The sequence below is a fragment of the Camellia sinensis genome, chromosome 3 (assembly GCF_055761805.1).
Source record: "Camellia sinensis isolate YWXY chromosome 3, ASM5576180v1, whole genome shotgun sequence".
Taxonomy (NCBI): domain Eukaryota; kingdom Viridiplantae; phylum Streptophyta; class Magnoliopsida; order Ericales; family Theaceae; genus Camellia; species Camellia sinensis.
In genome coordinates this window covers 102,832,325-102,857,834 of record NC_138963.1, presented here as the reverse complement: position 1 = coordinate 102,857,834, position 25,510 = coordinate 102,832,325, and the positions used below count along the sequence as shown (strand labels likewise).

The window sequence follows — 25,510 nt, the reverse complement described above, 5'->3', positions numbered from 1 at the left end:
GATGCATTTTTTCCATGTCAACGAAATTTTTAAAATAATAAATCAGTTTAATATTGATCTTCCTTTTTCTTTTTCTTTTTTTGAAATGAACGAATTCAAATCTATGACATTATTTTGCACAAATTTTTATTTGTATATCAAAAACTTTCCTCTATTTTTATTTTTATGAAACCATTTCTTGGCCATACTCTCTCATGCTTGTCCATCCTTATGGTATTTTAAATAGTTCTTGAGAAGTTCATATTTCATATCGTGACTTCTTTTAACTTGACAAAACATTGATCATAAAACACTAAATAATTTGGGATTAATTAGTCAAACTAACTGAGGTCTAATTCACATGAACTAGTTAATCACACAAATCTTGTGTGCTCATAATAAGGTTTAAATTTTTTATAACTATATTTGCTCTTTAAATGTGGAGACAAGGCAAATGAACTGTTCCAATGTAAAAAATGGTGTGTTTTCTTGGTTAGTGAAATGCAATTTGTTAAGATTAGTTGCTTTTTTGGGTAAATCTATAAGCCATTAATGTTTGTTAATTTTATATTTTGAATTTGTGGAAGGAAATGAAGAAAAAGTTAGAGAAGTGAATGCAATATTAAATAAATTTTTGTTGACCTTTTTTGTTTAACCTCCCCCCCAAAAAAAAAAAAAAAAATTACCTTACAAAATCTAAACATAAAAGAATGAGATACAGGAGAACACCATAACAAATTTTTAGTCTATTGCAACAACTCCAATCAACCAATAAAGTACAACGATGGCCAACTAATTGGATTCAAATAGTACTTCTTGGAATACTTCTTCCCAACGTTGTCAAATAAACAAGGGTCCATAGAACAATCGAGAGAGTACCATGTTGACACGAAAGTGTCAGGGTCAACATCATCATATCCAGAGTCGATTAGCACATCAATTAGATGGAAAGATTCCCAACTCTCATCATTAAATATTTCATTGTCCTCCGAGACCGAGACAAATCCTTGGCCAACATCTTTGTCACTTGCTGTAAGCATTAGTCCATCTGCATTTGCTCCAAACTCCATCTTCAGTAGCTTAAGCTGCATTCGAAAACCTACCAGTAACAAAGAACATAAAGAGAAATTAAAGCAGAGTACTTAAACTGTAGTGTATCATACAATGACTGATGTAGTATATGGAATTTATCGTAGAATGACCGATGTAGTATATGGAATGGGCTTGATCTATGCTTATTAAAAGCCAAAAAAAGGTGAGATCAAAAATTGACTTAGCTTACGAAGATTCATGTACTCTAATCCAAGACAAATGGTATAAAGCTGGTGAATCATACCATTCTGGGCTAGATTCTAAGTTGCTCACACTATACTAATTAAAAGTCAGTAGGGTATCAATTCATAAACTGTATAAGATAAATGCTAACCCATTGCACCTATAGCATGTGTATAACTGTATGATGTCCCAATATTGCAATTAATTTTTTGTCATCATTTGTTAACATAATGGCTTTTGTGCATGGGCCTAGCCAACACAACCTACAGAACAAATTAGATGCAATGACCACAATTCCAACAGTTCTGACGCACTAGTAAATGAATAAAAAAATTTTGTTTGGGCTACCGTGAAGTAAATGAATAAAAAGTTTTTGTTTGGGTTACCGTGAAGATCAACATTGACTCTCCCAAAGCATTCTGAACCAAGTGATATTACGTTTACATCTTCCACAAATGGGGCTTCCAAAACTGAAACCGAACTCTGATCTTTGAGTTTGCTGGAGATTGTGGTTCAGGTACTGGACACTGCAGCTGAACCGTTTCTTCTTCAAAAGGCCCAATTTGAGGTACCTGGGACATCATAAATGAATAAGAAGAATATCTTCAAATAAAAAAAGAAACATCGTTAATTTAATTATATTCACAAGAAGTAAATGATAAATAGATGAATAGATTTGTATGTGCATACAATCCATCTCTAGCAAAATCAAGCCTCCCAAAAAGAAGCAAATGATGAATAGATAAAGATATAAAGCAAACTGATTCTAGTTTGGGAGAGGGCGGGGACAGAAAAAAGTAAAAATACATAAAGTTGCGGTTACACATTTGTATGTGCATACAAATGCGATTCCATACTTGTTCACTCTGTGTGGGTCCTCGTATGTCAATATATATATATATATACAAAGACCAAACTGGGATTGGCAAATCTGTTAAAACACATTTTGGATATAATTGACAGAGTACCACAGAAACAATTAAAAAAACCATAAGGGCAATGGAGAGTTTTGAATCAACTGAAAAAGAAAGAAAAATAAAATAAAACATAAGATAAACAGTTAGCATCAGGATAAAAATATTCTGAACTCTAAAGCTTTCTCAACACTAACATTTTTTTTCCATCAAATTTTAAAAATAAAAATAAATGAACTCCTGTAACGTTCCACTTTTTGATAAATTCTGTTAGAATTTACCATCACCTACCACCACTACCACCTCACCTACTCCACTAAACCTAACCCACTACACCACTACCACCTCACCTACTCCACTAAACCTAACCCACTACACCACTATCACCATCCACTACACACCATCCACTACACCTACATCTATATAAGGAACCATTTGTAATAGACAGAAGCATCATATCAATATATCAATCAATAATACAATCATTTGTCTTTATACATTAAATTTCTACATGGTATCAGAGCGGGTTTAGAACCTAATATTTTTCGCTTCACCGGCGGGCGGCAACCTCACCTTAGCCGTCCGCCGGACCTCAACCTAATCCACTAAAATTCTCTACACATACCTTCGCTTTCCTCTTCTCTTCCAGCACCTTCTCATACTCTTCAAGTGTCATCTCCTTATCCTCAGGTTCTTTTCCTCCAGCCTCATTTGCAGTGTTCTCCTTGTTGACATCTGTTGCATCCTCCTGAGGCTTCTCAGCAACCCAACGTGCAATAATTGTCTCCTCTAAACCTCTGTAGTTGAAAATTTGTACAAGCTGTGAGCGCTTTCTTATGAATGGGATTGAACTGCCCTCATCTCGGATTACAGGATCAAGTGGTGTAGATGCTGCTAGCATTGGGTACATAGGCGATGACTGGGATGAAGAATACGACAAGGGAAAAAGGAAGAAGGTGAGGTACTCCCAGATAGAATTTGGTGGACCAAATCCATTCCAAGAAATTGCAACGAAGAAGACAACGTTGAAGAAAGTGAAGACCGACCAGTTCAGCTTTGGAAACCAACCTTTCAGGATATGATTTCCCTACATATATATCTCTTCCAATGGAGAGGAAGCTTGATTTGTTACTCCAGTGGTGGATTTTGCACTATACATGGCCCTCCCTCGGTAATAACCCCTTTGTTTTTATTATCATTCCTCACCCATGTGATCCCCTCTACCGAAGCCACATAAAATAAATAAATACTTCAGCACATGCATTGAACCTCCTGGGTCCACCCACTTCACTATTCTTCTTCTAATTATATATATACTTTTCCATTTTAAACTATTTTCCACCCAACACCATCAGCACATTGCATCCACCACCCAAACTTTTTTTTTTATTCTAAAGCTTAATTGGTGCCCTCCTTGTTCCCCATTTTCTTTATTTTATATATATATATCTATATATCTCTTTTTATTATATATTTAAAAACAAAAAAAAAAAACAAAAAAAACAAACATCATCCTCTCTTCTCCGTTTGATTTCAAACTCCCTTATTTTTATTTATTTTCTCCACACCACTTTCCTTCTTTCCCCCATCTTTCCTTTTTGATTTCAAATATATTTTTATTATTTCTTTCTTTATTTTTCTTTCACATTATTTTTACTCTTTTTCCAATTCCATTCATACCATCTAGCTTTGCACACCAAACCATATTTTATTCATCTCAGGGATCAACCCCGATCACAATTTTACAAAAAAAAAAAAAAAAAAAAAAAAAAAAAAAAAAAAAACAAACAAACAAACAAACAACCACATTCACAGTTGGGATTTTTCTTCTCTACTCTGCCGCCGGTCTCTTCTTCTTGCCTCCGTCCTGGGCGGCCCTTGCCGGTGTTGCCTCCGTGTTTCCCACTCCACTGGGCATGATCACTACTCCCTGCTCCTCCACTGCAGCATATGGTGGACCTCCAAATCGGAACATCACGGTGGCCTTCCGCTTCAGCTCCTTGTTTTCTGCCTTTAGCACACTTATCTCTGCTCGCGCATCCTTATACATGCGTTGGAGCAGAGCCAGCTGGGAGTTTAACTGTTGCACCTCATTTGTCCTGCTCTGCAGCCGGTGCGACAAGTTTGTGACCGCAGTCATGGTTTCCACACATGACTTCAGAGTATACTGATTGGCCTCAATATCAGTTTGCACCGCCATTTTTTGCTCCACCGACCGCATCGGAAAGTTCAACGGAGCAAAACCAGAGGTGTTTGGTTGAGGTTCACTGGCCACCGCACCAGTTATTTCTCTTGTGGGCTCGTTCAGTTCTGGAAAGAGCGTGAGCAGACCACGGGAAGAGGAGGCCATGTTTTGGGTAGCTGGACGGGAAGAAGAGGCCATGTTGCTGAGTGTTTCAGAGACGGGTTGGTTACAGAGTATTACAGAGTTTCTCTCTCAGGCAAGGAAGAGTTTTTCAGAAGATTTTAGCAGGTTTTCTGCCTCAGCCTCCGCATTGATTTATATAGAACATGACGAAGAGGCCGACACGCGCACTGTCGATCACGTGCCTCACCGCGTGTCTGGCGCGCCTTTTGATGGCTCATCTTTTGATGAATTAGGCACGCCTTTTGATGGCATGCCTTTTGACAAAATTGGGCACACCTTTTGAGGGTGCCACTTTTACAAGGGTCCGACAAGACTCTGTAAACGGTCCCGACATTGATTCCGGTTAGCTCCTTTATGGGTCTGACAAGACTCTGTAAACTGTCCCGACATTGATTCCGGTTAGTTTTACAAGGGTCCAGCAAGACTCCGTAAACTGTCACCACAACTGTCACAATATTGTCTGCTACAACGGTCCGACATGACCCCATAAACTGTCTTCTACATCGGTCTGACACCGCCATCCAGTGTCCTCTACACCGTTATGACACCACCATACAGTGTCCTCTACATGGTTATGACACCCCCATACAGTGTCCTCTACAACATTATGACACCACCATCCAGTGTCTTCACCAATGGTCTGACACGACCATACAGTGTCTCTTATCCTCTTTTATTTTTATGTATTTTCTTGTTTTGTTCCTCTCTTCAAACTCAAGTTGGTTAGTTTCTATCCTCCTTGAGTTTGCGGGGGGCTGTTAGAATTTACCATCACCTACCACCACTACCACCTCACCTACTCACTAAACCTAACCCACTACACCACTACCACCTCACCTACTCCACTAAACCTAACCCACTACACCACTATCACCATCCACTACACACCATCCACTACACCTACATCTATATAAGGAACCATTTGTAATAGACAGAAACATCATATCAATATATCAATCAATAATACAATCATTTGTCTTTATACATTAAATTTCTACAAATTCTATGGTGGATAAACAGTTACAAAAAGTCAAACATCCAATATGATTCAATCAGCCCACTCTTGTAAGAAAGGAAACATTAGGTTTGGTTAAGATGTGGATTCAAAATGCTAACAAGGATCTACAATATAAAATACCAAGAGAAAAAAAAGATACAGTAGTCCGTTAATGTACAAATTACACTAATACTCATACTTCCAAACTCAAAATACTTCTCAAAATGTTTGCGACTCTGGATACTTTCTATATCATTTACTGTGTCAATGCTTTTGATCTTATGATACATGTCAACGCCAAAATATATAAGAATAGAAACAAACATAAAAGTAAATCAAAATATATAAACATATGTGCAAAAAAAAATTTAATGATTAGCTAGTGATATACAGAGCAGCTGTGAATGTACAAATCACACTGAAACTGCTTTCCAAACTTAAAAATACTTCTCAAAATGTTTGCAACTGTGTGGGACTTCCTACATCATGCACTGTATCAATGCTTTTGACCTTATGATAAACATTAACCTCAAAATATATAAAAATACAAACAAACATAGAAGTAAATCAAATATATAAACATATGTGCAAAAAATTTAATTATTAGATAGCGATATACAGAGCAGTAATGTGTTATGCACATGCATAATATATGAAGCCAATATTGACTTATTCAATCTAATAATATAAGTCAACTACTTAGTCCATGCACAATAATCAATGGAACGGGACACAATTTGATGATTGTAGGAATTCAAAAACGATATTTGTGTTGTAGTAAACAGGCACGGAAATTAACAAAAAGGAAGCTAGTATGTGCTTGCACTCAACAATTATATAGAATAATGTAAATGGTTGGAATGAATATATATATATATATATAATATATATATATATAAGAGCAATAATTAAATTTGAAGCAACATGAGAAAAATGTGGCATGAAATTCCAAGAAATGTAGAGAGATATAGATGCAAAAGAGGGCAAGGAAAGCATCAACTGGCAGACCTGAACTGCCCTACCCTATTAAGATAGAAAGGCGACAAGGTCAAGTGGGGTATGCTTGGGAATGGGACAAGGTGAGTTAAATTGGATTTGGAGCAGGTACAGGTTTGGAATGCAAGCTTGCTGGAGAATATTTTAAACATCACTATTAACTTAGAGGCTTTGCATGGATAAGATGTCAAGCAAGGGCACTCCCAATTCCACAAAAGAACTGGTGGTTTTCAATTTGGCCAAGTCAAGGTGGATGAGCATTATAACATGACGCAAAATGACATGAGGCAACCTCGATTGAACATAACAATAACGACACAAATAACACAAGATAATTAGATGATTACATAACCATTAGAGGAAAATGCACTCTAGTGTGTATTATAAAAGGAAAGTTTATTATACTAGGAACCGGGAACTTTATATTTAAAATAAAATAAAAAATGTCAAAATCATTAAAAACATTCAAATAAAATTAGGGGAAGAACCATACAGGTTTATCCAGTTACATAAGGTTAGTCATGATGAGCTTGCATGTGACAAATTTACCAATCCAAAGCAATCCAAAAAAATTTCCTAGTTATTTCCTGAACGTTTTCTTTACAAGGAAAAAATCAAATATAATGACTTAAATTTAGAGTAGGGTTTTGGCCAAATAAAATGAAGAAAAAGGGCCACAATACTCCTATAAATTTGTCTTCTAATAGTGTGATCTATCCAAGCCAACCCTAAACGTACCACATTTAAGAGCATGTGCAACATGTTCCAATTGACGTTCCTTGTATTGAACCAATCTACATTCCAAGCAACATAGTACTAACCATATTTCCAGTTTAGTTATTATGTCCTCATCTGAGTATCAACCAAAGGCTTTAGTATGCTAAAACAATGGAGTGAAGAAGTAAATAAATAAATATATATATATGAATATTTAAAATAAAATTAAAAAAGGAGGGGGGGGGGTGATGAGATCGAGTCAAAGAATTCAACACCGACCCCACAACCAAGACTCACGGTCGGCAGAGGATGCCGGAGTACCACTTGGAAGTGGAATAATGAGATCGGATGGGTGGGTTGGGAGGCTGTCTGTGCAGAGGAGGCGGCAGAGGATGCTGGAGTACCACTTGGAAGTGGAATTATGTGACTCAGTCATGTTTGAGAGAGAGACTGTGTGGAAAGGCGGCAAAAACTATTTTGTGTTTTGGTGTGTACCACCTTTTACCTAATTCACATTCAAAACACAAAAAAGTTTTTGCCGCCTTTCTACACAGTCTCTCTCTCTCTCCCTCTCTCTCTCTCAAACATTACCGAGTCACAGAACTCCACTTCCAAGTGATACACCGACATCCTCAGCTACCTCCTCTGCCGCCTAACCCACCCATCCGATCTCATCACCGACACCACCACCACCATCCCAACCACCACCACCACCTTTGAAAACCCAAAAAAAGATTTCAAAACCCAAGTGAAGACCCCAGGAGTAGTCGCAAGACTCACGGGTAGTTGGACTTTCTTAGCTATGCTGTTTCGACTCTTTTTCTTGTTCCCAATCTTCGATTCACTCCCTGTTTTCTTCTGATTCACATTCTTAACTCCCTTCTTTTTCGCTATCAAACTTTCACAAGGTTGTTTCTAAACAACAACCACCATATTCTTACGACCCAAATTAACATTGTCAACCTTCGAAGAACAATTTCCACAGACCCTGTTTGGCTGAACTTCATTTCTCCTAAAAACCTTTCTAGGGTTTGGGAGTGAGTCTAGACCCATGAGTCTTGCGACTACTCCTGGTGTCTTGACTAGGGTTTTGAAATCTTTTTTTGGGTTTTCGAATGTGGTCTTGGTTGGGGTGGTGGTAGTGGGGTCGGTGATGGGATCGGATCGGTGGGTTGGAAGGCTGTCCGTGCAGAGGAGGCGACGGAGGCTGCCGAAGTACCCCTTGGAAGTGGAATGCTGTGACTTGGTCATGTTTGAGAGACAGAGAGAGATTGTGTGGAAAGGCAACAAAAATTGTTTTGTGTTTTGGTGCGCACCACCTTTTACCTAATTCCCATTCAAAAATACCAAACAATTTTTGTCGCCTTTCTACACAGTCTCTCTCTCTCTCTCTCTCTCTCTCTCTCAAACATGATCGAGTCACAGAATTCCACTTCCAAGTGGTACTCCGGCATCCTCCGCTGCCTCTTCTGCACCGACAGCCTCCCAACCCAGCCATCCCATCTCATCACTGACCCCACCACCACCATCCCAAACACCATCACCTTCGAAAACCCAAAAAAAGATTTCAAAACCCAAGTCAAGACCCCAGCAGTAGTCGCAAGACTCACGGGTTGTTGGACTTTCTTAGCTATGTTGTTTCGACTCTTTTTCTTGTTCCCAATCTTCATTTAACTCCCTGTTTCCTTCTTATTCACATTCTTTAACTCCACTTTTTTTGTCGCTCTCAAACTTTAACGAGGTTGTCTCTGAACAACAATCACTTTATTCTTACGATCCAAATTAACATTGTCAACCTTCGAAGAACAATTTCCACAGACCCTGTTTGGCTGATCTTCCTTTCTCCTAAAAACCTTCTTGGGGTCTGGGAGTGAGTCTAGACCCATGAGTCTTGTGACTACTCCTGTAGTCTTGACTTGGGTTTTGAAATCTTTTTTTGGGTTTTCGAAGGTGTTGGTGGTTCGGATGGGGGTGGTGGGGCCGGTGATGAGATCGGATGGGTGGGTTGGAAGGTTGTCAGTGTAGAGGAGGCGGCGGAGGATGCCGGAGTACTACTTTGAAGTGGAATTCTGTGACTCGGTCACGTTTGAGAGAGAGATAGAGACTGTGTGGAAATGCGGCAAAAACTATTTTGTGTTTTGGTGCGTACCACCTTTTACCTAATTCCCCACAAAACAGTTTTTGCCATCTTTCCACACAGTCTCTCTCTCTCTCTCTCTCAAACATTACCGAGTCACATAATTCCACTTCTAAATGGTACTCCGGCATCCTCCGCCGCCTCCTCTGCACCGACAGCCTCCCAACCCACCCATCTGATCACATCACCGACCCCACCACCACCATCCCAACCACCACCACCTTTGAAAACCCAAAAAAAGATTTCAAAACCCAAGTCAAGACCCCAAGAGTAGTTGCAAGACTCACGGGTTGTTAGACTTTCTTAGCTATCTTGTGTCGACTCTTTTTCATGTTCCCAATCTTCGATTCACTCCTTGTTTCCTTCTGATTCACATTCTTAACTCCACTTTTTTTTCACTCTCAAACTTTCACGAGGTTGTCTCTGAATAACCACCTTATTCTTACAATCCAAATTAACATTCTCAACCTTCGAAGAACAATTTCCACATACCCAGTTTGGCTGATCTTCCTTTCTCCTAAAAACCTTCCTAGGGTCTAGGACTGAGTCTAGACCCATGAGTCTTGCGACTACTTCTTGGGTTTTGAAATCTCTTTTTGGGTTTTCAAAAGTGGTGGTGGTGGATGGGATGGTGGTGGTGGGGTTGATGATGAGATCGAATGGGTGGGTTGGCAGGCTGTCCGTGCAGAGGAGGCGGCAGAGGATGCTGGAGTACCACTTGGAAGTGGAATTTTATGACTCGGTCATGTTTGAGAGAGCTGTGAGATTGTGTGGAAAGGCGGCAAAAACTGTTTTATGTTTTGGCGCATACCACCTTTTACCTAATTCCCTTTCAAAACAAAAAACAGTTTTAGCCGCCTTTCCACACAGTCTCTCTCTCTCCCTCTCTCTCTCTCTCTCTCTCTCAAACATGACCGAGTCACAGAATTCCACTTCCAAGTGGTACTCCAGCATCCTCCGCCGCCTCCTTTACACCGACAGCCTCCCAACCCACCCATCCGACCTCTTCACCCACCCCACCACCACCACCACCACATTCGAAAACCCAAAAAAGGATTTCAAAACCCAAGTCAAGACCCTAGGACTAGTCGCAAGACTTACGGGTTGTTGGACTTTCTTAGCTATGTTGTTTCGACTCTTTCTTGTTCCCAATCTTCGATTGACTCCCTGTTTCCTTCTGATTCACATTCTTTAACTCCATTTTTTAATTCGCTCTCAAGCTTTCACGAGGTTGTCTCTAAACAACAACCTTATTCTTACGATCCAAATTAACATTGTCAACCATCGAAGAACAATTTCCACAGACCCTGTTTGGCTGATCTTCCTTTATGCTAAAAACCTTCCTGGGGTTTGGGAGTGAGTCCAGACCCATGAGTCTTGCGACTACTCCTGGTGTCTTGACTAGGGTTTTGAAATCTTTTTTTGGGTTTTCGAATGTGGTCGTGGTTGGGGTGGTGGTAGTGGGGTCGGTGATGGGATCGGATCGGTGGGCTGGAAGGCGGTCCGTGCAAAGGAGGCGGCGGAGGCTGCCGAAGTAGCCCTTGGAAGTGGAATGCTGTGACTAGGTCATGTTTGAGAGAGAGAGAGAGAGAGAGAGAGAGAGAGACTGTGTGGAAAGGCAACAAAAAATTGTTGTGTTTTGGTGCGCACCACCTTTTACCTAATTCCCTTTCAAAAATACTAAACAATTTTTGTTGCCTTTCTACACAGTCTCTCTCTCTCTCTCTCAAACATGATTGAGTCATAGAATTCCACTTCCAAGTGGTATTCCGGCATCCTCCGCCGCCTCCTCTGCACCGACAGTCTCCCAACCCAGCCATCCCAGCTCATCACCGACCCCACCACCACCATCACCACCCCAAACACCACCACCTTCGAAAACACAAAAAAAGATTTCAAAACCCAAGTCAAGACCCCAGCAATAGTTGCAAGATTCACGAGTTGTTGGACTTTCTTAGCTATGTTGTTTCGACTCTTTTTCTTGTTCCCAATCTTCATTTGACTCCCTGTTTCCTTCTTATTCACATTCTTTAACTCCACTTTTTTTGTCGCTCTCAAACTTTAACGAGGTTGTCTCTGAACAACAACCACTTTATTCTTACGATCCAAATTAACATTGTCAACCTTCGAAGAACAATTTCCACAGACCCTGTTTGGCTGATCTTCCTTTCTCCTAAAAACCTTCCCTGGGTCTGGGAGTGAGTCTAGACCCATGAGTCTTGTGACTACTCCTGTAGTCTTGACTTGGGTTTTAAAATCTTTTTTTGGGTTTTCGAAGGTGGTGGTGGTTCGGATGGGGGTGGTGGGGCCGGTGATGAGATCGGATGGGTGGGTTGGAAGGTTGTCGGTGTAGAGGAGGCGGCGGAGGATGCCGGAGTACTACTTTGAAGTGGAATTCTGTGACTCGGTCACGTTTGAGAGAGAGATAGAGACTGTGTGGAAAGGCGGCAAAAACTATTTTGTGTTTTGGTGCGTACCACCTTTTACCTAATTCCCCACAAAACAATTTTTGCCGTCTTTCCACACAGTCTCTCTCTCTCTCTCAAACATTACCGAGTCACATAATTCCTCTTCTAAATGGTACTCCGACATCCTCCATCGCCTTCTCTGCACCGACAGCCTCCCAACCCACCATTCGATCTCATCACCGACCCCACCACCACCATCCCAAACACCACCACCTTTGAAAACTCGAAAAAAGATTTCAAAACCCAAGTCAAGACCCCAGCTGTAGTCGCAAGACTCACGAGTTATTGCACTTTTTTAGCTATGTTGTTTCGACTCTTTTTCTTGTTCCCAATCTTCAATTGACTCCCTGTTTCCTTCTGATTCACATTCTTTAACTCCACTTTTTTTTTCGCTCTCAAACTTTCACGAGAATGTCTCTGAACAACAACCTTATTCTTGCGATCCAAATTAACATTGTCAATCTTCGAAGAACAATTTCCACAGACCCTGTTTGGCTGATCTTCCTTTCTCCTAAAAACCTTCCTGGGGTCTGGGAGTGAGTCTAGACCCATGAGTCTTGCGACTACTCCTGGTGTCTTGACTTGTGTTTTGAAATCATTTTTTCAATTTTCGAAGGTGGTGGGGGTTGAGATGTTGGTGGTGCGGTCGGTGATGAGATCGGATGGGTGGGTTAGAAGGCTATCCGTGCAGAGGAGGCGGGGGAGGATGTCGGAGTCCCACTTGAAAGTGGAATTCTGTGACTCAGTCATGTTTGAGAGAGAGATTGTGCGGATAGGCAGCAAAAATTGTTGTGTTTTGGTACGTACAACCTTTTACCTAATTCCCATTCAAAACACAACAATTTTTGCCGCCATTCCACACAGTCTCTGTCTCTCTCTCTCTCAAACATTACCGAGTCACAGAAATCCACTTCCAAGTGGTACTCCGGCATCCTCCACTGCCTCCTCTGTACCGACAGCATCCCAACCCACCCATCCGATCTCATCACTGACCCCACCACCACCTTCGAAAACACAAAAAAAGATTTCAAAACCCAAGTCAAGACCCCAGCAGTAGTCGCAAGACTCACGGGTTGTTGGACTTTCTTAGCTATGTTGTTTCGACTCTTTTTCTTGTTCCCAATCTTCATTTGACTCCATGTTTCCTTCTTATTCACGTTCTTTAACTCCACTTTTTTTGTCGCTCTCAAACTTTAACGAGGTTGTCTCTGAACAACAACCACTTTATTCTTACGACCCAAATTAACATTGTCAACCTTCGAAGAACAATTTCCACAGACCCTGTTTGGCTGATCTTCCTTTCTCCTAAAAACCTTCCCTGGGTCTGGGAGTGAGCCTAGACCCATGAATCTTGCAACTACTCCTGACGTCTTGACTCGGGTTTGGAAATCTTTTTTTGAGTTTTCGAAGGTGGTGGTTGTAGGGATGGTGCTGGTGGAGTCAGTGATGAGATCGGACGGGTGGGTTGGGAGGCTGTCCGTGCAGAGGAGGCGGCGGAGGATGCCAGAGTACCACTTGAAAATGCAATTCTGTGACTTGGTCATGTTTGAGAGAGAGAGAGAGAGAAAGAGAAGGATAGAGATTGTGTGGAATGGCGGCAAAAATTGTATGATGTTTTGGTGTGTACCACTTTTTACCTAATTCCCTTTCAAAACACAAAACAGTTTTTGCCATCTTTCCACTTTCCACACGGTCTCTCTCTGTCTCTAAAACATGACCGAGTCATAGAATTCCACTTTCAAGTTGTACTCTGGCATCCTCCGCCGCCTCCTCTGCACCGACAGCCTCCCAACCCACCCATCCGATCTCATCACCGACCCCACCACCACCACCTTCGAAAACCCAAAAAAAAATTTCAAAACCCAAGTCAAGACCCCAGCTGTAGTCGCAAGACTCACGGGTTGTTGGACTTTCTTAGCTATCTTGTTTCGACTCTTTTTCTTGTTCCCAATCTTCGATTCACTCCTTGTTTCCTTTTGATTCACATTCTTAACTCCACTTTTTTTTCGCTCTCAAACTTTCACGAGGTTGTCTCTGATCTTACGATCCAAATTAACATTGTCAACCTTCGAAGAACAATTTCCAAAGACCCTGTTTGGCTGATCTTCCTTTCTCCTAAAACCTTCCTGAGGTCTAGGATTGAGTCTGGACACGTGAGTCTTGCTACTACTCCTGAGGTCTTGGCTTGGGTTTTGAAATTTTTTTTTGGGTTTTCGAAGGTGGTGGTGGTGGTGGTGGTGGTTGTGGGGTTGGTGATGAGATCAGATGGGTGGGATAGAAGGCTGTCCGTGCAGAGAAGGCGGCAGAGGATGCCGGAGTACAACTTGGAAGTGGAATTCTGTGACTCGGTCATGTTTGAGAGAGAGAGAGAGAGAGAGACTGTGTGGAAAGGCGGCAAAAAAAGTTGTGTTTTGGTGCGTACCACCTTTTCCCTAATTCCCTTTCAAAACACAAAACAGTTTCAGCTACTTTTCCACACAGTCTCTCTCTCTCTCAAACATGACCGAGTCAGAATTCCACTTCCAAGTGGTACTCCGGCATCCTCCGCCGACTCCTTTACACCAACAGCCTCCCAACCCACCCATCCGATCTTATCACCGACCCTACTACCAGCATCCCAACCACCACCACCTTCGAAAACTCAAAAAAAGATTTCAAAACCCAAGTCAAGACCCTAGGAGTAGTTGCAAGACTTACGGGCTATTGGACATTCTTAGCTATGTTGTTTCGACTCTTTCTTGTTCCCAATCTTCGATTCACTCCCTGTTTCCTTCTGATTCACATTCTCAACTTCACTTTTTTTCGCTCTCAAACTTTCACGAGGTTGTTTTTGAACAACAACCTTATTCTTACGATCCAAATTAACATTGTTTACCTTTGAAGAACAATTTCCACAGACCCTATTTGGCTAATCTTCCTTTCTCCTAAAACCTTCCTAGGGTCTGTGGAGTGAGTCTAGACCCATGAGTCTTGTGACTACTCCTGAGGTCTTGGCTTTGGTTTTGAAATCTTTTTTTGAGTTTTCGAAGGTGGTGGTGATTGGGATGGTGGTGGTAGGCTCGGTGATGAGATTAGATGGGTGGGTTGGGAGGCTATCTGTGCAAAGGAGGCGGCGGAGGATGCTGGAGTACCACTTGGAAATGGAATTCTGTGACTCGGTCATGTTTGAGAAAGAGAGAGAGAGGGTGACTATGTGGAAAGGCGGCAAAAACTGTATTATGTTTTGGTGTGTACCACATTTTACCTAATTCCCTTTTAAAACACAACAGTTTTTGCCGCCTTTCCACACAATCTCTCTCTCTCTCACAAAGATGACCGAGTCAGAAATTCCACTTCCAAGTGGTACTCCGGCATCCTCCGCTACCTCCTCTGCACCGACAGCCTCCCAACCCAACCATCCGATCTCATCACCGACCCCACCACCACCATCCCAACCGCCACCACCTTAGAAAACCCAAAAAAAGATCTCAAAACCCAAGTCAAGACCCTAGGAGCAGTCGCAAGACTCACGAGTTGTTAGACTTTCTTAGCTATATTGTTTCGACTTTTTTTCTTGTTCCCAATCTTCGATTTACTCCCTGTTTCCTTTTGATTCACATTCTTAACTCCACTTTTTTCGCTATCAAACTTTCACGAGGTTGTCTCTGAACAACCACCACCTTATTCTTACGATCCAAATTAACATTGTCAACCTTCGAAGAACAATTTCCACAGACCCTGTTTGGCTGATCTTCCTTTCTCCTAAAAACCTTCTTGTGGTCTGGGAGTGAGTCTAGATCCATGAGTCTTGCAACTACTCCTGGGGTCTTGACTAGGGTTTTGAAATCTTTTTTTGGGTTTTCGAAGGTGGTGGTGGTGGTGGGGTCGGTGATGAGATCGGATGGATGGAGTGGGAGACTGTCCGTGTAGAGGAGGCGGCGGAGGATGCCGGAGTACCACTTGAAAGTGGAATGCTGTGACTCGGTCATGTTTAAGAGAGAGACTCTGTGCAAAGGCGGCAAAAACTGTTTTGTGTTTTGATTTTCTCTTTCTTCTTGAGCAATTGCAAGGCTTCTTGCTTGTGAATTTTCATCATCTCATCCTCTTCTTTTTTGAGATTGACAGACTCTTCCTCCTTCCTCTGTTTGTAAGCCTCTAGGAATGGCAACGGGGTGGGGTGGGGCGGGGCAGGACGAGGCGGGGCCGGGGATCACACTCCCGATCCCCGATTGTGAAAACCTCCCCGTTCCCAGCCCCGATTCCCGACCGGAAACCTATCACTACCCTTATCCCCGCCCCCTAACAAAGATCGGGTTTCCCTGACCCCGAAAATTTCCCGGTCCAAATCTTTCAACAACACCATCAACAGCATTATGAACAACATCATCAATGATACAAATATATATATTTCTAACAATTGCACAGATTTATACATTAGCATCAAAGAGCCCATTCATAAATGAACTGGGTCTTCCCTGTTGACAAACCTTTTTCTCGTTTTCTCTTCTTTCTACATGGGAACCAATGCATAAAACCGCAATCATCATCATCATCATCATCATCATCATCATCAACAGGTTACAAAGAAAAAAAAAACAGAACTGTGAGATCTGTATTTCATCTGTAATACAGATCCACTACCAAAAAAAAAAAAAAGGACAGATCTCAAATAGGAAGAGAGATCTCCGAGAGAGACACACATACATGTATACATACATACACAAACAGATTTGTGACACACAGAGAGAGAGGATGATGGAGGCAATGAACGACGAGGGCGATGGACGATCGGCGACGACGGCGGAGGCAATGGGTGACTGTAACTGTGACTGCGATGACGGAGACGATAGACGGCGGAGGACAATTGGCGTCGCGGACAGTGGCGGTGGCGTTGGTGCTGAGGAGGAGAGGTGTGGTAGAGAGAGAGTAGAGGGAATAGAGAGAAATAGAGAGAGAGAGAGAGAAACAGACAGAGACAGAGACAGAGAGAAGTGAGAACATCGGTTTATATATATATATATATGTAGGGGTAAAATAATAATTTCACTTCGGGGAGAGATAGGGACGGGGACGGGGACGGGGACGGGCCGGGTACAGGACTGGGACACTTATCCCTGTCCCCGGCCCGAAATTGATCGGGGATTTATTTTTGAATACCATCCCCTCCCAGTTGGGGATATTTATGGTTTTGCTGCAATGGTTGCTATGAGAGAGAGAGAGAGAGAGAGAGAGAGAGAGGGGTTTAGTTCTGAAAAAATGCACATGAAATGATAATTGGACAAAGTAAAAATTTGACTAATATAATACAAATAATTTGAGTAATATAATACAAATAAACATATATTCAAAAAAATTATACAAAGTAACGTAACTGCATTGTGGGCCTAGTAATTGAAAATAAATAATTTACCAAAATGATTGCTAATGATTATAACGTTGCTACCGTATCATTTTGATAAATAAAAAAAAAATTCAACTCCGGTAAAAATTTGTCAAAATTTTGTTGACTAGGAACATGCTAGATGAGTGGAGAAAGAGTATTTTAGTGTCAATCTATAAAAATAAAGGTGATGTCCAGAATTGCAGCAACTATAGAGAGATCAAACTAATGCGTCATATAATGAAAGTGTGGGAGAGGGTGATGGAATGCCGATTGGGAGATATAACAGAGGTGTCAGAGAATCAATTTGCCTTTATGCCTAGCAGGTCAGCAATGGAAGCGATCTATCTTTTAGGGAAAGTAATAGAAAAGTATAAAGAAAAGAAAAAAGACATTCATATGATATTTATTAACCTTGAGAACGCATATGATAGAGTGCCCGGGATATAATATGGTGGGTGTCAGAGAAAAAAAGGCTAACAAAAAGTTACATTGATGTGATTAGGGATATACATGAAGGGGTAGTAACCACTATTAGATCGCTAACTGAAGAGACAAATGGATTTCTTATCACTATACGGTTATACCAAGAATCTACCTTAAGTCCTTATCTCTTTGCTTTAGTTATGGATGAGTTGACGAGAAATATTCAGGATGACGTGCCATTGTGTATGCTTTTTGCAGACGATATTGTGCTAGTGGATGAGACTAGAAAATGAGTTGACACAAAGTTGGAGATTTGGAAAAAAGCTCTTGAATCTAAAGGATTCTAGATAAGCAGAATTAAGACAGAATACATAGAGCGTATATTTAGTAATAGTAACAATGAAAGTAGAAAAAAAGTGAAAATTGAGAACCAAAAACTGCCTAGAAGTGAACATTTTCGTTATTTAGGATCGATTATCACAACAGTAGGGGAGATTGATACAGATGTGACCCATAGAATTAAGGCGGGATGGTGTAAGTAGAGAAGTGCGTCTAGGGTATTGTGTAATAAACAAATACCCACTAGATTAAAAGGTAAGTTCTGTAGAACAGCTATTAGACCAGTAATGTTGTATGAGACCGAATGTTGGGCAACCAAAAAATATTTACATAAGATGAGTGTGGGTGAGATGAGGATGCTAAGGTTGATGTGTGGTAAGACTAGACAAGATAGAATTAGGAATGACTGTATTCGGGAATGAGTAGGAGTAGCACCGATAGAAGGTAAGTTGAGAGAGAATCGATTGAGATTGTTTGGTCATATTCAACGGAGACCAATAGAGACAGTAGTGAAGAGATACGATGTTGTAACGATAGATGGAAGTGTTAAGGGACGGGATAGGCCTAGATTAACGTTGACTAGCGTCGTAAATAGATATACGAATCTACTTAATTTGACTAATGAAATAGTCTTTGATAGAGCCACGTGGAGAAGAAGGATTCATGTAGCCGACCCCATTTGATGGGACTTAAAGCCTGGTTTAGTTTGGTTTGGTTTGATTTGGTTTAGTAAAAATTTGTATAAAATTAAAACTTTTTTTTTTTCTCATATAATTACCAAGATTCACAAATCTTAAAAAAAAAAAAAAATTCACATATCACAAACCAAAGTTGAAAACCATTATAATCAACTAAAATTCATTAAATAGTAATTAACAACATTCTAAAAACACACAAAATTGGAAACATACTATATGAACACACAATAATATAAAGTATTTTTTTTTTTTTTGGGTCTTTCAAGCACATGAAATACCGTTTGAAGTGGTGGCGATGAACCGCTCAAAGGCTGACTTTCTTATCACCGCTGCCACCACCATCGACTTAAACTCTGGCAAAATTCCAACGCCGCTGCCACTCTCCGACACTTCTAGAATGGTTGAAAGCGGGCCTGACCAATCGAAAACATCAAAAAATAGGTCTTGCAATCCTACTTTCACTTGTTTGGGGCCGAAAATGGATTGCAGAAGTTTGTGAAACGAGCGAGAAAATTGAGGATTTTTTGGAGATGGGTTGTGGAGGTTTTTGCGACGGCGGAAGTGGTGGCGGGTGGTGGTGATTGGATAAGCGAGGAATGGAGAGGGTTCTAGAAGAAATGGCAGAGTGAAGTTGGCGTTCGATGGATTTGAGCTCGAAAGAGTCGTTGAGTGAGCTTCCACAATCCATTACAAGAGAGTTGTTGGGTTTGTGATTGTTTTGGGTTTCTGATTGAAGAACTTTCTAATCCATTGTTGTTTGTTTTTTGAGAAAAAAGAGAGATGTAGAGATGGTTATGTATCTTTAGAGAGAGTGAGAGGAGAAGTTTCTTGGCTAGAGAGAGAGCAGAAGTTCCTTGGCTTTATGGAAAAATTAACACCATACCATAACCAACCCACCCAAACATTAAGAAAAAATCGCAACCAAAATAACACTCTGGGTAAACAAGTAAACTCCACAATATATCATAAATAAAAGGATTAATTGGTTTGAAAGAAAATTTCCAGGATTAAATAGAACAACATTTTCCCAAATGGAATTTTTGGATAATTTTTCCTAAATTAATAGATGAAGATATTATAGCAATAACTAAAAATGATAATAAAAAAAAATATGATCTTTTGTTTTATAGCTAAAAGTGTTTTTTTTTAATTAGATGCCAAACTCATCCCTATGATAGTCGGGACTCTAAATTTTGTTTAAGAAAAAAATAATTAAATAATTTTATTTCTTAAAGTACAAAAAGTCAAAATTTCATATTTAGTAGACATTTTAAAATTTTATTTTTGCCTTTTTTCATTTTTCTAGTCAGGTGGAATGTAAAAGTATAATTTTTGTATGAATTTAAATGATTTTTTTAATACGAAAAATAAAAAAAATACTAAAAAAATAAATCCAAAAAACTTCCTTAGGTCTTGTTTGGTGCAGTTTATTATAGGTTAAAACTGATAATAAAAAGATAGAATTCAGCTTTTAGATAATCAACTTATTTAAACTATTTTCACCTAATAAAATATAAGTAAAAATTCCACTAAACAATCTAGCACAAACTTTTTAATTAAAATAAACCATCATTTAGGGTGTAACAAGGTCGACCAAGCCAAAACCACGGCATTATAAGAACATTAAATTCTCTAAAATCAGCTTTCATAAGTTTTATTTTCATTTATTTATTTATTTATTTATTTTTTTGGAGTAGCTTTCATATGGTAACATAATAATAATAATAATAATAATAATACTAATAATAATAATAATAATAAATATTTAATGAGAGAAATGGTTGGTCCATAAGACTTACCTTTAAGTTCACGCAAGTTTATCAAAACCAACAACACAACACAAGATTACCATTTGCCAAAGGGAAATGTTACGGTGTGCACCCTTAAAAAGATTTATATAATATGCATTTTATAACTTTTTTGAAAAAATTACTCAAAAATTCCATTTGGGAAAATGTTGCTCTATTTAGTCCTAGAAGTTTTCTTTCAAAATTACGGAAAAATTAACACCATACCATAACCAACCCACCCAAACATTAGGAAAAAATCACAACCAACATAACACTCAAGGGTAAACAAGTAAACTCCACAATATACCATAAATAAAAGGACTAATTGGTTTGAAAGAAAACTTCAAGGATTAAATAGAGCAACATTTTCCCAAATGGAATTTTTGGGTAATTTTTCCTAAATTAATATATGAAGATATTATAGCAATAACTAAAAATGATAAAAATATGATCTTTTTGTTTTATAGCTTAATTTTTTTTTTTTAATTAGATGCCAAACTCACCCTTATGATAGTCGGGACTCTAAATTTTGTTTAAGAAAAAAATACTTAAATAATTTTGTTTCTTAAAGTACAAAAAGTCAAAATTTTCATCTTTAGTAGACATTTTAAAATTTATTTTTACTTTTTTTCATTTTTCTAGTCAAGTGGATTGTAAAAGTATAATTTTTGTATGAATTTAAATGATTTTTTTTATACTAAAAATCAAAAAAATACTAAAAAAATAAATCCAAAATACTCCCTTGGGTCTTGTTTGGTGCAGTTTATTATAGGTTAAAACTAATAATAAAAAAGTCGAATTCAGCTTCTAGGGAATCAACTTATTGGTAAGGGAAATATCACCCCTAAAAACATTATAAGCAAAAGAAAAAAAAAAAACTTTACTCCACTATATATCAAAACCAATCAAAAGTCTTTTCGTCACCTCTCTCTCTCTCTCTCTCTCTCTTATATATATATTAGCAAAAAGAATCAAAGGACATACCGAATTTAACATACCTTGGCAGAATTGAGTTGCATTACATTCAAATTGAAACCAAGAACAAAGCTCAATTGCTGGCTTTCACCTCTTTGTGGAGTCCAAGAGATAGACGCAGACAAGCATGCAGCCTTTCCAAATTTGGAGACGGAATCAATAACATTATGAAACTCAGCCTAGAGAAACAACTACAAAATATTAGTTTTGGACATATTAAAATATGTATGAGTCAAAATACCAAAGAAAACCAATAAGCATTATAAATGCATATTATGTACGTGCTTTCATCACATATATTACATATAGTAACATAAACAGAGCAGCTTGGTGGCAATGCCTGGTAAACATTGTTCATCAACTTAATACTTGAATTTAGTTGCCTGAGATGGTTAAAAAATACATAAGAATATCTCACACCCTTGTCCAGGTGTTGGGTGTCAAACACGTCACACGAGTATTTGATTTATTTTTAAGAGTCCATGTAATATAGGTTGTAACATTATAGAATTACAAAGAGCACCTGAAGTTGCCAATTCTTCAGTTCCAATGGATCTAGGAGCTCATACACTTTCACGTGGTCGTTTGAATATGCAGCAGCCTGTAAAGGAAGTCAAACAAAACACCCTAGCAAAATATGCCATCATGAAAATGAAAATTTACAATTTCTTATCATACTGTGTTGCCATAGAAAACTACAACTAAAAGGATAGTGAAATAAAAACTTTGATAAAATTAGTGCCTTTTAAAAACTAACTTAAATTATAGAAACATATAGAAGCTTGAAAACCCCAAAGCCATCTAGAGCCAAAAAGGGGCTTGGAAACTCTTTTTTTTTTTTTTTTGATCAATAGGCTTGGAAACTCTTTTTACTACAAATTAATACAAAAACTACCATATTTTCATTGACAAGGGCTAGCAAACTTGATTCCCCATATGCAGTTCTAAGAAATTAAATGAAGAAAAACTGAGGTGATACCCATTGCCAATACCTACCAACTTCAAACTTGTGAATGAGACTCCAAATTGCATATCTAGCACTTGATTTGAACTTGTCTCAAAGCCTTTGCAAAGCTTCCATTGAAGGGGTTTTGTATCTATAGAATGACAAAACAATGTTCAAAATAACAGTGAGGCTTTGTTCACTACACAAAATGGGAGGCTCTCCAGCATACTAAGCTTGAGTAATATTTTTCCTGATTATTAGACAGGAAAATGGTACACAAACAGAATTTTTAAACAGAAAACTCATCCACAATGATGGGGTAGTGGTATTTTTAATCATGAGCCACAAAGATGGGTGGGTGGTTTTGGCTTAAAATGAAAAGATTAAAAAAAAAAAACATATAAAAATCTATCAGAGAAAAGAGTAAAGAGAGCAAACAATGAACAAACCAAAATGAAACCTAGAGCAAAGAGTTACCTACAAAGTTGTTCCTAAGATGAACATATTAAATGTAAATAAAAAAGAATTGGCCAATGCATAACACTGCCTAATTTTAGACTATGATACTGGGTGTAAATAACATAGAAAATGCATTAGAAAATTCATTGGATATCTTCAGCAACCTCCTCCCACAATGACAAAGTTCCATCTGCACAAATGCATGCAACTCCACCACCATATTCTGGAGGAACCCAAACAACTTTCACAATGCTCACTTCATGAACCTATGAGAAGCCCAATGTCAAAAATGCATAAAATAAATAAAAAATAAAGAAAATGATGACCAAAAAAAAAAAGAAAAAGAGGAACAAGAAGAAGAAAGGAAACATATATGAAACTTTGAGAAGTTTGAATCTCAATGAAAATTCTGCTGCCACATCATCATGTTTAAAAAATCCAATTACCAAAATGTAGTTATAATCTATAACCATGAATGACAAAAAGATGATAATTGTGTGAGAGAATACAGGAAAAACATGAGATAATCAGGGCAAGAACTGCAATCAATACATGCAAATTTAACTTCATACTCAATGAGCAATGATGCACCACTGACTAGACTTGTCTTCCCTTAAGCCACTTTCCTTGTCACATACTCATAATTTTAGAAGCAACTTTCAATAACATCTCAAACTTTTGAAATATCACATTTCTATCATGCAATTTGGAAAATTTATAGAAGAGTTTTGCGTTTTGGCCCCTTCAAAATTTAGGGTTAGTTTGGCATGTTTGAAAAAAAGCCAAAAAGTTAAAAAGTCACTATCCTATTTAAGTCACATCATCTTATTTAAGTCACATCATCTCTCTAACACATCACTTCAAACCCAATCCAAACCCAACCCATATTTCATAAAAAATAAAAAAGTACACTTATTTAGATCATCCCAAATAACCCCTTAATATAATTTTACTCCAACCCCTCCAAAATCTAAATAATTTTATCTTTGCTGCCCAAAATTTTGAAAATTTTCATTATTTTTAATGCAAATTTCAGTAATTATAAAAATGAATTAGTGTTTTGGCCACCCCAAGCCTTTGAAAAATCTCATCACTTTCATGTAATTTTGAGTATATATAAAATAAATTAGTATCTTGGTTCCCGAAATCTATTTAATTTTACTTCAATTTCTCTAAAATATAAATAATTTTGTTTTAACCCCCCCCCCCCCCCTGCACAATTTCTGGGTCCGCCATACAGTTCATGTAAAATGATTTAACAGTGTATAATGCAATAAATGACAACATGCTCTTCCCTATCTGATCTTTATCGCCTTTGTTTATAAACAATCCTCAACATTATCACCATTATTACCCATTCTCAAATTAGAAATGCCATATAAAAACCCTATGGAATCCAATTATCCAAACTTCGAATTCAATTCAGACTAAAAGGATTGCAGATAATTATCCAATCAAAACCCATATATATATACACAAAAATTGAAAATTTTAACGAAGAACGAAGCTTACGAAATACGAACCCTGGATGTAGAAGTGCAAGTGAATGACGAAGAAGCCGGGTCGACTGAGTCGAAAATGGCCAAAGCTCCATTGATTGAACCAGTAGCCAATCTCTCGCCACAGTAGTTCCATGAAGAGCAGGTCGTGCCTTTGTCAAAGGTCACCACAGACTTCTCCATCTCTCTCTCTCTCTCTCTCTCTCTCTCTCTAAATTTCGATTTCTCCTTCAGTGATCGGCGAAGAAAACTATTTCAATGTTTCGCCATCGATGGAAATTGCCAAATCGCTTTCTCTAGGGTTTTTGTCAAAACGTTCATTATCGCTGCGTGTGCGAATTTACCTAAAACACCCACGCATCTTCGCAATTTTTATTATTTTTTTTATTTTTAATTTATATATATATATATAAATAAATAAATAAATAAAAAGGGGATATACTCTGATATTGTAACATTTTCATATACTCTTCTATCTCATTTTGTTTGTCTTTTTTTTTTTCATTTTGGGATGTCCCAAAATATTAGTTCTATTTGAAAAGTTAAAGTAAAAAATATTTAATTTTATCAAATTATCAATTTTATCTAGTTAGAACTACTACTAAAAATTGAAACACAGGAAGGTATTAGTAGAATAAGTGCACTAAAATTTAAATTCAAATGCAATGATTATATCTCTCTTAAAAAAGTTAAATTTTTTTAAAAAGGACTATTAAAATGGGACGGATGGAGTATTATTTAGGTACAATTACCACAAAAAAAAAAAAAAAAAACTAAGGTTTGAGTCTTTTAACAAAATACATCACGAGTTTTTAATTTTGTTAATTTAAATTCTAATTTTTTGATTTGTTTGCAATTTAAACTATTCATCTATTTTTGTTAAGTAAAATTAATTAGAAAAAATATTTTAGTTATTAAACTCAATGTGAGTATATATAAAATATCAAAAATATCATTTTTATTAAGTTTAACGACTAAAATATCATTTTTTTAGTTGATTTTACTTAATAAAAATAGATAAATATTTAGATTGAATCAAAGTTTAGAGTTTAAATTAACAAAATTAAAAGTTTAGTTTTTATTTTGACATAAGGGTCAAATTTTTTATTTTTTTTAATATTTTTTTTTGTAATTGTCCCATTTTTTTATTTTCACAAAATAAAAATTA

General features: G+C 38.1%; 1 protein-coding gene across 5 annotated transcripts; it reads right to left on the bottom strand.

The window, feature by feature from the left end:
* Positions 1-695: 695 nt before the first annotated feature.
* On the bottom strand, positions 696-24,754 carry LOC114292339 (protein SEH1). 5 transcript variants are annotated; one of them, XM_082920482.1, is made up of 8 exons: positions 24,367-24,664; positions 23,008-23,109; positions 22,435-22,535; positions 21,962-22,039; positions 21,462-21,617; positions 18,952-19,086; positions 1,641-1,826; positions 696-1,078 (listed from the first exon to the last, which is right to left on the bottom strand). In XM_082920482.1, the coding sequence occupies exons 2-6, from the start codon at positions 23,045-23,047 to the stop codon at positions 19,066-19,068; spliced, it is 396 nt and encodes a 131-aa protein (XP_082776608.1). In that variant the 5' UTR covers positions 23,048-23,109; positions 24,367-24,664; the 3' UTR covers positions 696-1,078; positions 1,641-1,826; positions 18,952-19,065. The 5 variants fall into 5 exon arrangements, 4 of the variants coding, with proteins under 4 accessions (XP_082776608.1, XP_082776606.1, XP_082776607.1 ...); XM_082920480.1 differs by lacking the exon at positions 18,952-19,086 and having other exon boundaries at positions 24,367-24,754; XM_082920481.1 differs by lacking the exon at positions 23,008-23,109 and having other exon boundaries at positions 24,367-24,662.
* Between the last annotated feature and the right edge of the window lie 756 nt (positions 24,755-25,510).